The following is a 15296-nucleotide window of genomic DNA, read 5'->3' as shown; positions in this document are numbered from 1 at the left end:
GTGTTTGGAACATGGCCAGCTTTGTGCCTTTCTGGTCAGGAGAGGTGGAGAGATGAGTATTGCTGGTGAGGAGGCTGATCTCCGAAATCTGGCTCCTGGGGACATGACAGAGTTTCAGGAGGGGCCAAGTGTCAGCCATGGCTATGAAAGTTGCACCCTTGTGGGAAAGGGAGCTTGGGGGACTTTTGAGGGGGGACTTGGCTACAGTTCCATTTAGTGATGGCCTTCATGCAAGGAAATAGCTCCAGCCAGTTGATTTATTTAGAGTTTATAGCTTTATCATTCATTCATTCAAAAACTTTATTGAGCACCTATTATACACCAGGGTTTGAAATTCTTTGTGCCATTTTAAACGTGGTAGATTCAGCATTAAGGGCTGATTCTAAACGCTGTTTTTGAGCCTCATCCTAGGGATGAATCAGTGATGTGGGACTTGAGTGGTTTACAGCTCCTGATTACCCAGTAAGTGTTCCCAGGCAGAAGCCCGAGTGCTCAGGATCTTTCTGATTAGAGGGGCCCAGTGGTCAAAGTTTGCGCCCTCTGGTTGAATACCAAGACCTGCTCCTCCGACACTCTCTGACCTTTCTTCTGCATGTTTGTTCAGGAGCAAGAGTGGGAGAGTGGAAGTGAGGCCGAAGGGGAGAGCTGGTACCCCACCAACATGGAGGAGCTTGTTACGGTGGACGAGGTTGGTGAGGAGGAAGATTTTATTATGGAACCAGACATCCCAGAACTGGAAGAAATTGTGCCCATTGACCAGAAGGGCAAAATCTGCCCAGAAATATGTCCCTGTGTGATGACCACCTTAGACCTGGACGTAGCCAAGGATTTCACCAACGAGGGAGTGAAGCCCGTAGGGAACGGGGCCACGGAAATCAGCCTCAAGACACCCAAAGACCTGCCTTTTGCCCCCACGAGCTGTCCCAGTGACATGGACGTGGAAATGCCTGGCCTAAATCTGGACACTGAGCGGAAGCCAGCTGAACGTAAGACAGGCCGCTCACTGGAGGGTTCAGATTGCTACGAGGAGCGGGCAGAGGGAGGGGAGCGTTCCGATGTGCGTCTGGTCCCTCCACTCCAGCAAATGTCTTCCCCCGAGCCAGCAGAGGAGGGGGCCCGGCAGCCTAGCCCACCTCTCGATGACTGCAAGGCCAGGGGGACCCCTGAAGACGGGGCTTGTGAAGGCAGCCCCCTGGAGGGGAAAGCCAGCCCTCGCACCGACACCAGCCTCCAAAGCCAGGCTTGCCAAGGAGTGTCGACCCAGGGTAACTACCTCCCTTTTCTCCTGTGCGGTTGGGTTGATGGGATCACTGCTCACCTAGGGAGGTGTGCGGGCACGTGCAGGCTGGAACGAACATGAGCAAGGTTTCAACCAGCATTCAAGAAGCTGGTGCAGAAAGCCAGCTTCCAAAGGCCTGGTTAAACGGTTAGCGCTTCTTGGCAAATGGTGTGAAGGAAATCAGATAGGAGGCCACATGTTTTCTGAGAAGCAAACTCAGACAGGATAGACTTCTCTGAATTTACGGGAGCCCAGATAGACCCTGACAACTAAAATCAGCGAAAGCTTTGAATCATCAGGCCAAGGGGCTCTGGTTCCTTGGATTAGCAGACGGCCTCTCAAGCCTGCCCAAGGGCGGACCACCCGGCTGTTACTCCCGGGAGGGGGTCAGGAGAGCCCGGGGGAGGGGTCAGGAGAGCAGGAGGCGAGAAAGGAGCACCGAGCGGGCAGAGGGTGGGACGGGGGGTGGGGGGCTCCCGGGGGGTACGGCCCGTTCCCCTGGCTCCCGGTGCAGACCCCCTCAGTCTCCACGGCCTGACGGGGAGGCGAGGCCTGTCCCAGGCTGTCCTCCGCCTCTGCTGCAGGTGATGCTGTGGGTGCCCGGCGCTATGCCATCATGAGAGACAGAGTTTAAAATAGGCTAAGCCCTGTCTTCTCTGCCAAGTGGGAACAAAGATCCGGCAAGGGCTACGGTGCGGGGAGGAGGAGCCCTCAGCCTTCTCCGCGGGAAAATAACTAGCGCTTCCTTCCCCAGAGGGCCTGCAGCACGTTGAAGGTGGCAGGGAGGGGGACCAGAGTCGGGGACAGAAACCGTGGAGTAGAGGCTTGAAAAGAAACCTTCCGCCCCGCGCCCTGTGGCTGGCACGAGCCTGGCGGCTGCTGGATACTCAGGCTCTCCTGCATGGCGGGCTGACCTGAGCTGTTTTTCACCTGCGAGTCTCCATGGAAACTGCCCTGAGCACCTGCCTGGTTGCCGGAGCAACGCGGAGGCCTGGGCTGGGTCTCCGGAAGGAAGGCAGGACTGGAGAAGGAGCAAAACGTTCACCGTGCCCCGATTGAACCCCTTTATTTTGCCGTATAGGTCTCAACACGCACTGGTGTTCATGGCTGACTTGCTTACCCAGTGTTTGGAGCTCATATTTAATAGCACCGCTCAACAAGCTTGGGGTGAACGTGGCATTGCCTTTTGCACCAACCTCTGCACCTAGACACGTCAGCACAATGTGTGGCCACCGGTCATCCTCCTGCCTGCAGAGAGGGAGTGATTTCTGAGTGGGGGGGGCAAGGCGGGGATCATCCCAACCGAAGGAGGCAGTAGCCCATCCCCCACGGACCCAAGGCGCGGAGCTGCCGAGGGTTCGTGTGTGGGGGGGCATCCTTTTGGCAGGGGAACAAACTCTCAATTACAGCGTTTGGGCTCTAATTAGCAGTCCTCGCCCTCGCTTCATGTTATTAAGCAGTGCGAGGGACCATGCCTGATCACACAGTGCAAGAATAGGATGGCAGAGAGTCTTTGAAGTACATTGTGCTTCCTTAGTTCTCTACCTTGGCCCCTGTTTTGCAGACAACCCCAAGTACGTGGAAATGAAATCTCTGGACGTGAGGTCACCGGAATACACCGAAGTGGAGCTGAAACAGCCCCTCTCTTTGCCTTCCTGGGAACCAGAGGATGTGTTCAGTGAACTTAGCATTCCTCTAGGTAGGTGAAGTATACAGTCCTTCCTGAGCATTCAGCTCCAGGAAATGATAGCGCCATGGTAACATCTAAGAGGTCCCGAGGGCTTTTTTGTCATTTTGTTGTTGTGTTTAACGTCGGATGTAATAACCGGGATAGGTATGGTGCGTATCTTGAAGGTTTCTTGCAATTTCAGTCTCCCGATAGTAGAGCTGATACCTCATGGCGTCAGGCCCTGAACAGGACTGCCCTGGGAGCCAGAGCAAAGAGAAACTCGCTTTCCCTGTTCGGGAATGCTTTATTCCTGACCACACAGCCTTTATTCAGGCAGAGATCAGAGGCCCCAGTGGCCGCCCAAAGTCAACAGAAATGAACTTCTGCTCCTGGCTTCCCTACCCTCCTTGCCCCAGCCCTTCCCAAGACAATGCTACATTTTTTTCCTCTTTGAAGGACCAGCTTCTCTGAGGCAATGATGCTGAAGAGACTGCATTTGGGGAGACAGTCTATATTTGGTAGAGGGAGCATTGAACAGAGAGAGACCTGGGCCCCTTTCCTTCCTGTTTCACTTATTGGATGACTGACTGCATGACCTCAGACAAGTCATACCCAGGAGTGTATTTTGGTTTTTATTTTTTCCAGTCACTACAAGTCCTTTATTAACAAGTCAATAGAGAGAGAGAGAGAGATGTAAAAATACTTTTATCGGAGGCCCTGGGAATGGAAGGTACTGTCAGAACCCACCTGGCCAGAGAAGGCAACCCAGCCAGAGACAGAATGGAGATTGGGGGTCCAGGGGTGCAGCTGGTGGGAGGCACTGAGAAGGAGGTGGCTCAGGCTTTGGGCAGGGAATGTGCAAATGCAGAGGCCTCAGTGGGGTTCCTGAGCCTTAGTTTTTTTCACCTGTAATATGGAATTGAATCAGATCAATTCCATAGTGGAATTTGCAATAGCAGAAGTGGTGGGGGGTGCAGGAAGGGAGGTTAATAATAGAATCACCTAGGACACATTTATAAGGGGAGAGTTAACTAGAACCTCAGGGTAAGGAGTGAAGTTACTTCGATAAAGTACCCTGGGAGCTTCTGATAACCACTGCTAACCCGGTGACTCCCACTCCGCGTCGTCTTTGAGTCTTTGCATTGACTCTGAGAGGTTGGAAAGCAATGAGACAAAGGAGTAGTAACAGCCACTGGAGAGAGAGCTTAGGAAGGCGTCATTTGGGAAAGCGTCCCAAGGAAGCACGAGAAAGACGGGTTATGTGAGGACTGATGACCACACGTCTGCTTACTCAGGGAGGGGCTGGTCAATATGGAGGCTCACCTTTTCCATCAGGTTTCTCTTTTTCTTTTCATCTCCTTTTAAACATTTCTTACTGTTTCTGCCCTCCAAATGTTCCATTTTCATAGAGTACCCATTTTTACTGGGCAGCACTTTCTAGACAACATGGCACCATGCAGGGCACTCTGGGGCGGTTGAGAAATGTAACACAAGTCTCTTGGCATCCAAGAACTTGGAATCTGTGCGACCCACACAAGCAAAAATTAAGAATAAGTTCTGCCACCTTGTCATTTGTGTCTTTTTAAAAATTGTTTTTCATTCCAAAAAGTGTGATAGATTATTATGACAAGTGTAAAAAATAAGAGCCACGTAAAGTCAATGTTAAATATTGTATCTCTTCACTCCAGTTTCTCCCCAGCTCCAGAGGTAGTCACGATCATACCCACAGAGACTAGGTCACACCATACAGAGAATGTTCTACAATTTGCTTTTTTAACTTAACAGTGGGAGTCAGAGACCTTTTCACGTCGGTATACAGACAATGCATTCTTCTTAACCATTGTAAATATTGCACTCTAAAAGATGTACCATAAATTACTTATCCATTTCTCTACTGGTGAACATTTAGCATGCTTTCAGTTTTTCCCCATTATTAAAATGCTGTAAGAGTTAAGCTTTTATGTTTCTCACTTACCATGCAAGCACCATTTCTAGTGCTTACTTCATTATTTAACTCTCTCAAAACACCTATGAGGTAGATAATATTTTTATCCTTATTTTGTAAGTTAGAAATCTGAGATGCAGGGTTACAAAGCTGATGATTCGCAAAGACTGGAGTCAGGATTCAAATCCCAGTAGTTTGACTCATAGGCCCGTGCTTCCTCTATGCTCTGCTGCCTTCCAAACATGCCGTCACCTTTGTGTGCATGCCAGGGTTTCTGCAGGACAGCGTCCTAGACTGGGAGCGGGGAGTGGGGGTTGTGGTGTGATGTATATTCGCAGTTCATCTTTTCATAATTGCTGCTAAATTGCACTCCAAAAAGATTATACCAGTTTTCCCTGCCGGAGTGAGAATTCTCATTCTCTGCTTCCTTACCAACTTTGGACGTCATCAGTTTTGAATCTTTACCAACCTGTTAGGAAAATGGTATCTCGTTCTGCTTTTTAAAAACAGTTCTAACGAAGTATAATTGATGTTAAAGAAGTGCACATGTTTAACGTGTATGGTTGATCAATTTGGATGTATGTGTACACCTGGGAGACTAATTACCACAGTAACATAGTGAACGTATTCATCACCTCCCAAGTTTCCTGATGCTCCTTTGTCATTCCTCCCTCCCCACACCTCAGTCCCCAGGGAACCACTGATCTGCTTTCTGTCACTAAACATGAGTTTGAATCCAAAGGGAATCATCTGGAATATAGGGTTTTTGCCTGACTTCTTTCACTCAGCATAATTATTTTGAGCCCTTGATGGGCATTTGGGTTGTTTCCAGTTTGGGGCTGTAACAGATTGTGCTTTTGTATTGCCTGTAGTCTTCGATGAGCTTTGAGACCCATTATCTTATTGATCTTAGGGGGTGGGGGTATGGCACCATTCTCCACATTTGACAGGAGAGGAAACAAGTGCAGATGCTTACCCAAGGTCACACAGCAAGGTCAGCTCAGAGCTCCGGGTTTCCAATCTGAGACCACTCTGCCCTCCTGTCCCTCTAGTTCAGGAAGCACAGTGTAGGAAAGGCAATTTTTGTGCAGCGGTTAAGAGCACAGACTGTGGAATCTGATTCCCCAGGTTTATGTCTCAGCTGGCTAGGGGACAAAGAGCGACCCTTTTCAGCTCTCCTCATTGATTTATTGACTTTCTTCATCAATAACTAAGGGTAGTAATAGAAGCCTACCATGTATAGTTAGTTTGAGGAGGAAATGAGTGAATACGTGTAACGTCTGAGTGTTTTCCAGGAGGAGGGTTCTCTGTTGTTACTACTCGTTCATGAAGTAATTATTGAGCCCTGCTCTTTCCTCTCACTGGGGCTGCATGCCCCTTATGCTCCAGAATCCAGCACTCCTGCAGAGACTTCTAGGGAGGGAGGGAACAGCCTTCAGGCTTTGTCCCTGTGGAGAGCAGGGAGGCAAATGGGGAGTGCCAAGGATCCAGAGTAAAGGGAGGTGAGGTCCCAGTGCTCGGGGGATGGGGTGGGCATGGGGTGGGGGGAACAGAGAGAGGGCACGGCCCCATGGGTTTGAGGCCAGCTCTGAGTGACCCCAGCCAGCCTGAGCCTGCCAAGGTCTGCGCTTCCAGAACCAAAGGGCATTGCCTGCAAAACGCAAGCTCCCCCTCCACCCATCACAGGATTTGCTAGGATGATGTAGTTATAATTACCCGGCCCAGGAGCTATTATTAGAAAGCAAATACAGCTTTAATTGTCATGCTTAATAGAGGCTGAAAAATGGGAGGACCGAGTGGCTCCAGACGGGTTGGGGCAGTGAGAGTTTTCTTCAGTTCTGGCCCTCCCATTCCAGAGGCATCCTGAGGTGGTGTTGGCATGTGGTGCCCATGGCAACTCCCAGTTACTGGGGTGGGGGGTTGCCAGGCGTTTGGGGATCCTCCTCAGACTTCTCCTTCCTCAGCGCTTTTAAGCACCTGGTACCGCTTCACGGCTGGACGTCAGGCGGGGGCAGGGAAGAGTTGCTGCCCACCTTCGGGGCCCGGGTTAGGGGGCAGGAAGGCCTCTGTGGAGAAATGTTTAATCCACAGCAGGAAATGAATATTTTTTGAGCACCAGGCAAAATGATAACACCGTTTGTGGGAGTATTATTTCTATTTTATAGATGAGGAGACTAATCTCAGAGAGTTTAAATAACGTACCCACGGTCACACAGTGTACGTAAAAGAGCTAGATCTTTCGGACTCTAAATTCCATTTTCTCTCCACTATACTGTGGCTTCCAAGCCTTTTTTTGGGAGGGGGGCAGTGGAAGTCGTCGTTCCAGAAATCTCACCCAGAACCCCTCACATGGCCGCGTGCCGCTTGGGTCGAAAGGGCCCACAGCTCAGGCCCTGCTTTACGCTCTGGGGGGGCTCCTGAGGCAGTGGCGCCCCTTCTTGGGGACCCAGGACATGGGCTGGAAGGCCTCTTGGAAAACCTGGAGGATGCTGGAGGCCTTACCGGGGCCCTGCCATGAAACCCCAAGGTTTCTTTGCTGGGACCTACCCACTGACCCCTCCTGCAGGGTCTGGGGCAGGATAGAGGGAGCGGCTCTGATCACAGGCCTGTGTCTGCTCCCTGTGGCCTCCGGGTGGTGCATCTCCTTTCCCAGTGGCCTTTATCTTGTCTTGTGTGGACATCTCCCTACAGAGCAGGCTGGGGAGAACTGTTCTGTGGGAACAGAGGACCAAGGCAGGCCTTGCTTACGGCTCCTCTGCTGCGGGCCTGTGAGTGAGGTGGAGGGGCCAGCCAGCCACCCACAGGCAGAGCAGGGCCCACTTTTCAGTCCTTTGCCGTGGGGGTGGGAGGAAGGTGAGGAGGGCAAGGGCACAGCCTCTTTCTGGGCAGCGGGCCCAAGAGAGGCCCCCTCCCTTCTGGGGGCTGCTGTGAGCAGGGCAGCGAGCTGCGTGGCAGTTAGAGAAAACTGGCTGAGGAGGCTGCCAAAACCAGGCCCCAACCACAGAGGAGCAATCAGTCAAAGCAGGCCTTGGGCAGGCTTCCCGGGCTCCCGCCTCCGTCCAGGCTGGCCGCTGCACACTGATAAGTGGCTCTTTTGAAATGAAAAAAAAAGTTGTAATTACAAGTCTAAGCGGCCGCTCAATGGCAGGGTCTCTGTCCCACAGGACACGGCAGGAGGAAAGTGAAGGAAGCCCAGGCATGTGGTCCCACGCAGCGCCTTGATGGAGCCCTGGGCGGTCTCCCTCTCTGCCAGAAGCGGCCGCAGTCCCCCTGGAGGGCGGCCCCCCTGCCCTGGGCCCCCCTCCACCCACTGCAGCCCCCCCGGCCCCCCACAGGGCCACGGGCGCTAAGCAGGTGGGCAGCAGACCAGCCAAGTGCGGGCGCGCACACGCCAGCCCCCCAGCCTGAGAGCAGGAACCGCTGGCCCCGTTCCCGCAGTTCCCCAAGGGGTCCTGCTTCTCACGGCCCTGATGCCCTGCTCTTCTGCTGACAGTTCCGACTCCCCCCAGCTTCCCACAGGTTCTTACTGGAGTCTGGTCTGTGCCCTCTCAGACCTGCGCTCTTTCCACTCTGCCAACCACGGCTTCAAGAGGAGAACGGTGACCCCCAAACACCTTGGCGAAGGCTGGAGCAGCCACCGTGCCTTCAAAGATGCATCTTCTGGGCTGTGACACTGTCACTTCTCTCGCCATCAGGCCACCGTTTCCTTTCCTCAAAATCAGAAGGCAGCCCAGAATCCTGTGGCTTCTATTTAGCAAATCCCATAAGTAAAATGCTATCGCTGGGTGGTTCAGATGTAAACACTGGACGATGGGAAGATGTTTATGATTCACGATTACATGAAAAAGAGAGGAGAAAGAACTATACTTAGGGTACAATGAAAACTGCCCCCTAACCGAAAAAAAGCCCTACATAGAGATAGTATGGAAGAAAATGTTTTGATTGGAATGACTCTAAGTGATTTTTCCTCACTTTTGTGTATTTTTAAAGTTTTCTTTAATGCGTATAATTCTAAAACAAACAAAAATGACAGCATCCTTCCCGAGTCCTGGCCCTAACAGCTACAGAGAGGGGTACAGCGTGGAGAAATGAAACGCTTCCTCCTCGTTTCCCTAGAAGCAGGCTGATAACAGAAGGGTCCGGGCCCCATTCCCAGGAACAGCTGCAGAGCAGAGAATTGTGAAGCATTCCCTCACAACCACCTGGGAATGGAGTCGGCCCTGTTCTCAGGCTTGTTTTTGCAGATGAGGAAACTAGGCTTGGAGAAGCTCCATAACCAGCCAGAGTCAACAGCAAGCGAGGGATGGAGCTCAGTGCTCCCATTTCCACCCGCCAGCTGGCAGGACCACAGGGGCCTCATGTGGTCTTCCTAAGTCCTGCCTGTCCGTCCCCCATCCTCCTGCAGGGGTGGAGTTCGTGGTGCCCAGGACTGGGTTTTACTGCAAGCTGTGCGGGCTGTTCTACACGAGCGAGGAGATGGCGAAGATAAGCCACTGTCGCAGTGCTGTCCACTACAGGAACTTACAGGTAAGGGAGCCTTCCTTGCTCAGGACCGGGGGGCTCCCCGGTCGATGTCCTTCCACCACGTGGAGAACAGCTCTTTCCCCTGGCCCGTCTCCCCCAGGCTGCTGCTCCACGTGCTGGCGCCTTCCCTGTGCTCTCAGGACATCTGTCTCCCCTGGAGTACTTACAGCATTCTGTTGGGGGCAGGTTTTGGGGTATCTGCTTCTCCCCCTGGTCTGAGTAACTCGAGTTAGGGATCACCCGGCCCATGCTTGAGGCTGACCTCTTTTCACAGGACCTGGATATTCTAGATGCAGGCATTTCTCTGTTTCTGTTCCCCCATGCGGTTCCCCTGTTTGCTGCAATAAAAATCACCATTATGTTCTATTCAAATGTTCATCTGCCACTGCAACTATTTATCAGAGGCATGCTATGTACCAGATGCTGTTCTAGGTCTGGAGATAAAACAACAAAACTACATACACATGCACGCGCGTGCGCACGCCTGGGTGGCTCAGTCAGTTAAGTGTCTGCCTTCAGCCCAGGTCGTGATCTCAGGGTCCTGGGATCGAGCCCTGCATCAGGCTCCCCGCTTGGCAGGGAGTCTGCTTCTCCCTCTGCTTCTTCCCCTGCTCCTGCTCTCTCTCTCTCCCTTTTTCTCAAATAAATAAAACTTAAAAAAATTATAAACACACACGCAAGCAAAAGACAAAAACCCCTGCCCTCTTGGAGCTTCCATCCGAGTGTAGGAGATAAGCAATAAAATAAGTTTTATGGTATAGTAACAGGGGACATATAAAACATACTACTGTGTTTCATCCAATCTGAGGTCCCAGCCATTATAAGACACACTACCACTTTTTGGATACCAATAGGAAAAAAATTGTTGTAAAGTAAATGGTGAGACTCCATCAATTGTAAAATGCGTCTCAGTTTCAGAGATGTTAACATGTGGGGGAAGAAAACCTCATCTTAGAATCAATGAAAGACAGTAGTAAGTTCTGTAATATATACCTAACTGACATGCAGCATGTTGCAACTTCGGGTGTGGGGGGGATCTTCGGGACCTTAATAGAAAGCATGGTATATCAGATGCCCAGGGATAAGTATTCCAAGGCACCTTATGTTTTTACTACAAGGAGCCAGACTAGTTTTTTGGCACATACGGCCTCACCTAGGGCAGACCCTCGTGGTGGCGGCATGTCCTAATGCCAGAGCAGACATTGCTGTTAAATTGTTAGAGTGGCTGATAGAGGATTTTTCAGCCAGAGGTGTGAAATAGAATCACCTGGACAGTGTTTTGAAAGTATACATATATATATATATACACGTATATATATGTATATATACGTGTATATATATATATATATATATATACACACACATACTAGGTGAGCTAGTCAGTAGAATGGGGGGAGGTGATCCAGGAATACATAATTTGAGAAAGTTCTCCATATGATTCCAATGTGCATCCCTAGTTAAGAGACTCAGATATGGGCCAACTCTTGTTTTTTGTTGAGGATATTGAGGCCCAGAGAAGCTATGTGATTTGTCCAAGGCCATGCAGATGGTGAGTTACCAGGCCCGGAAACAGATTGCCTGATTCTTAATCACTTGCCCTTTTTTAGCCTGTTAAGCTGATCTTGCAAACCAAGACCCATAATGGCACGGCCTGTGTCACCATCTGCAAGGGATTGTCATTGGCTATGCCCGGACTCATGTCATTTAAGCCTCTTGATTTCCCTCTGCGAGCAGCCACTCTGTGACCAAGGAAGCTGTGGGGCCTGGGGCCCAAGTCCTGGCCTCTCCTGGGGGAGCGCAGTGAAGGCCTGACTTGACCAGACCAAGCATCCAGACTGGGCTCTACAGAGCCAGCAGAGGGTGGCCATCTACCCTGAAGACATCATCATCCCCCACCCCAACAAGATAAAACCTATAGAATGGCAGCGTTGGAGATCATCTAGTCCTGATTTTCCCCAACTGTGGTCGTCATACCAGCTGGCATTTTTAAACATGCAGCTTCCTGGACCCACCCTACACCCGTTATTCATTCTCTCCAGGGCTGGGCCTGAAAATCCTCATTTAAAAAAATAGCAGGTTCTGATACCTCAGTGTGCGAGCTCTTGATCTCATGTGGTATTCTCAGCTGGATTGTGTAGTTCTCAAGGAGACCACGCAACTCAAGATCATTCAAGAAGTTAGGGTGAGTCCAGACTTGCCAGGGCCTCTGATTCTAAATCCTGTATTTTTTTTTCCAGGACAGTGGACTACACTGTGTTCTGGGCCTATGGGCCAACTCCCCAGGCAGACTCACCTCCCCAGAGCAGGCCAGAGCCATTCCCGTGGTCCCCAGGCACGTCAGGGCCAGACATGGGCTAAGCCTTTCAGGCCCACCAACTGCAGTTCAGGTTTCTCTGGCACATCTGTTGGGGAGCTGGGGGCCTCCACCGCGGGCTTCTCAGATAAGGTTTCTGTCAGTGGCCTTGACAGAATGTCTCTTGTCCACACAGCCTCACGCACCCCACACTACCCCACGTTACATGTGTGAAAAGTGAAGAATTCAAACCCGAGCAGCAGGTGTTGGTTCACACCTAAGTCAGGCAACTTGTAAACTTAGCACCACCAGCAGGCCTTGAGGTGGGGGTGAGGGATTGCTCTTTGAGGCGGGGAGCAGGTGGAAGCAGCCTCCTTTCTCCCTGTGCAGCCTCTGCTGGGCCCCCACTGCTGGTTAAGTGTCTGCCTTCAGCCCAGGTCGTGATCTCAGGGTCCTGGGATCGAGCCCTGCATCAGGCTCCCCGCTTGGCAGGGAGTCTGCTTCTCCCTCTGCTTCTTCCCCTGCTCCTGCTCTCTCTCTCCCTTTTTCTCAAATAAAGAACCCGAAGAGAACCCATCCAGAGTGACCCAGAACAACGAGGGGAGTCAGATAGGTCAGATAGGAAAACTAGATGCCTCCCGCTCCAGGTCCAGAGAGGAGTGAGCCCACATTTCCCTTCCTGGGGTGAGGTGGAGAACAAACCAGGCCCTCCCTCAGCAGCCTGGCCCGCAGGGACCCACGGTCGGTCTGCCGCTCTCCCCATCAGGCTCACCCACCTCTCAGAGCCAACCGGTTTCTTCTAGAGAGAGCAGGTCATCTTACAGGCATCACCTCGTCTGACCCTCAGAATCACCCTGGGAGGAGGAAGGCACCGTTTCTCCCGTTTACCAGATTAGGAGTCAGAGGCAGAGAGAAGACGAGTACTTTCCCAGTCAGAAGGCCGATGCCCCTCATGATAAAGGACAACATTACGGGGTACTTATGCTGAGCCAGGCGCTGAGTGCTTACAGTACCTCCCGTGGACTTCACAGCCACCTTACAGTGGTAGTTCCTATTGTTAACCACACTGCATAGATGTCAGAGATCCTGGGTGGCTTGCCTGCCGAGAGCTAGGATCTGCACCCGGGTCGTCTGGCAGCAGAGCCCACGCATGTGACCGCTTGCCCACTGACTCCTAATCCAGTGCTCTTTGCACTGCCCCCTGCTGCCTGGGCAATCAGTGGGGCCCGTTACGTCTCACTGCACGGAATCTAGAATCCCAGGGGCGGCCTGCCGTGTGGCCGGGGGCCAGCGGTGATGGCAGCGAGTGTCCGGGGTGGTATGAGGCAGCCCCCAGCTACAGAACAGGAATCCAGCGACAGACCTCCGGGCTCTCAGCCTGCCCTCTGCCTGCCAGGAAACAGGTGGTTACAAGAGGCGGCAGCCGGCTTTGGCAATCCGCGCAGGACAGTGCTGCTCCCCGCCCCCCCCAACCCCGTAGGTCGGCCAGTCTGCCTGGCCTCTGGTCCCCCCTGCCTGTCACGCGCAGACATGCCCCTGGGCACTGAGGCTCTTCTGGAAAACAAGTGGAGTCATTGTGAGCATTCAGTGAGTTTCTATAAGGAAAGAGAAGAGCGCTTGCACAGGATAAGGGCCTTGGAAGTGGTCCCGTTGTTGGGGTCTGTGTTTTCGAGGCCAGCCCTGCGGTACTTGTAAACTAACGGAGAGAGAGGAGGGAGCTGAGCGTGGGTCCTGTAGCCCCAGAAGGACTGGGGAGGGCTGGGAGGGGGGTCCCACACCCTGGGAGACATGATGCGAGAAGGGGCCCAGGTACATCCTGCCCTCCCCTCCCCTCCCCTGTCCCGCCAGGTCACCACTGACCCTGTCCCTTCCCTTTGTCCCTCTCTCCCCACCGCAGAAGTATTTGTCCCAGCTGGCCGAGGAGGGCCTGAAGGAGACCGAGGGGGCCGGCAGCCCCAGGCCTGAGGAGGGCAGAATCGTGCTGCACTTTGAGAGGAAGAAGCCTTGACGCTGCCGGAACCGAGGTGGGGCCTTCCCGACCTCGGTGACGGAAGCTAAAGCCAGAGAGGAAGGAAAACCAGGCCAGCCATGTTGCCTCGGCTCGTCCTCGGAGACTTGTGAAAATGCCCTTGAAGTGTCTCCGCAGTGAAGCTGTCACCTGATGTGTCCAGCAGCTGAGGGTCACCCTCTCTCCCCCCACCTCCCTGATTCTTGTTTCCTTCAATTTGCTTCTCTCTTCTTCCCCCTCCCTCCCTCTCTCTCACCTTCTGTGCCAAGGGTCATTTATTTTTCATAAAATCCAACTTCTCAGGGATTTTCACAGTGTTCAAATTCTTGATGGGACAGGACAGGTCAGGCCAAGGAAGAGCTGTCACGGAAACTCCCGGGTCAAGACCCACTTTGGGGGGCCTGGAGCGTTTTCTGTGCCTGGCGTCCTGAGCCGGGGGAGTTGTCGGGTCGTGCAGGCCTGGAGGGGGTACCCCCTAGACCAGCAGTTGGCAGAAGCTGGGAGTTCCTCCAGCGGGACCATCTTTTTGAAAAGCCCCCGTTTTTAATAACTCTTTCAACCTCTCAGTTCCTCTAGAAGTCCACCAGATTCATGCCTTAACATAAAAGCAATGACTTTCACCGAGGAGGAAACGAGCTCTTCATTTTGGAAGCTCTATTAAGTCCTCCCCGCCCCCCAAACTTATTTCCATCCTCAGGATTTCAGGAGGTGCCAAGCTTTGTTCTGTCCTGGACAATGAATTTGGTATAGATTCACTTCAATTAAAAATGAAAACAGTAGTGTCTTCTCCCTTCCGCCAGAACAATAGTTGGTACGGGCTTGGGTCGAATGTTGGCTTCCCAGCCCCGTGTGGCACTGGCTCAAGAGACCCCAAAACAGGGCAATGGCATCTGTCCTCGACTCGCTCCTGGTGCCTGCGCTCTGGGCTCCAGCAGCCTCTCAGTGGGATGGTTTTTAAAATGGTCTCTCAGTGGAGAGAGAAACTAAGGGAAGAGCAAGGCTGCAGGAGTGAGGAGCAGCATTTGAGGATTGCCAGGAATTGGTAGGTGGGCAGGAGGTCGAGGGCATTTCAGAGGACCCCTGTGTGCACACTTGGGTGTTGAATGTCATGAAGAACAGAACTCTTCTTCCTGTAGAGTTTTCTGATACTGGAGGTGAGTGCCTTCAGGCCCCAGACTAGAGAGTCTGATGTTCCACTGGGAGCGTTTGGGACAGAGGTGCTGGGGGGACATGAGGCTTGCTCACAGCCCCGAGGAAGACCTCAAGAAGGTCAGAGGGGAGCCTTGTGCTGTTTCCACAAGCTGAGCTACTTCCCTGGCTCAGCCCTGGGAAGATGGTTCCTATGTTTCTATTCCTGACCGCAGATAGATAGACTAAGAAGGGATTGTTTGTTTTATATTATTTTTTGCATTTTTTATAGTAGATCAGATTTTTTTTGTGGTAGATATGTATACTGCACATTCTGTCCTCTGCACTAATGGCAGAAGAATAGAGAAATTATCTGAGTTCGACACTGACATTTTATCAGTGAATCTGAGGCACAGAGAAGGAAGAAATGTAGGACATAAAATGATCTTG

General features: G+C 52.1%; 1 protein-coding gene across 5 annotated transcripts in view; it reads left to right on the top strand.

Annotated features, from left to right (window-relative positions):
* RBM20 (RNA binding motif protein 20) overlaps positions 1-14497 on the top strand; it is a 185373-nt gene extending 170876 nt beyond the window's left edge. For 2 of the 5 annotated variants that reach the window (XM_081823555.1, XM_081823557.1), the window contains exons 11-15: positions 605-1265; positions 2844-2978; positions 9299-9420; positions 13191-13297; positions 13608-14497. In XM_081823555.1, the coding sequence (XP_081679681.1) occupies positions 605-1265; positions 2844-2978; positions 9299-9420; positions 13191-13297; positions 13608-13641 (1059 nt within the window). In that variant the 3' untranslated portion in view covers positions 13642-14497. The other 3 variants (XR_014146199.1, XM_081823554.1, XM_081823556.1) reach the window with 3 other exon arrangements.
* Positions 14498-15296: the final 799 nt, after the last annotated feature.

The sequence above is a fragment of the Leptonychotes weddellii genome, chromosome 6 (genome assembly GCF_054177405.1).
Source record: "Leptonychotes weddellii isolate Sample4059 chromosome 6, ASM5417740v2, whole genome shotgun sequence".
NCBI classification, from domain to species: Eukaryota; Metazoa; Chordata; class Mammalia; order Carnivora; family Phocidae; genus Leptonychotes; species Leptonychotes weddellii.
This window is presented reverse-complemented; position numbering and strand designations above follow the sequence as displayed.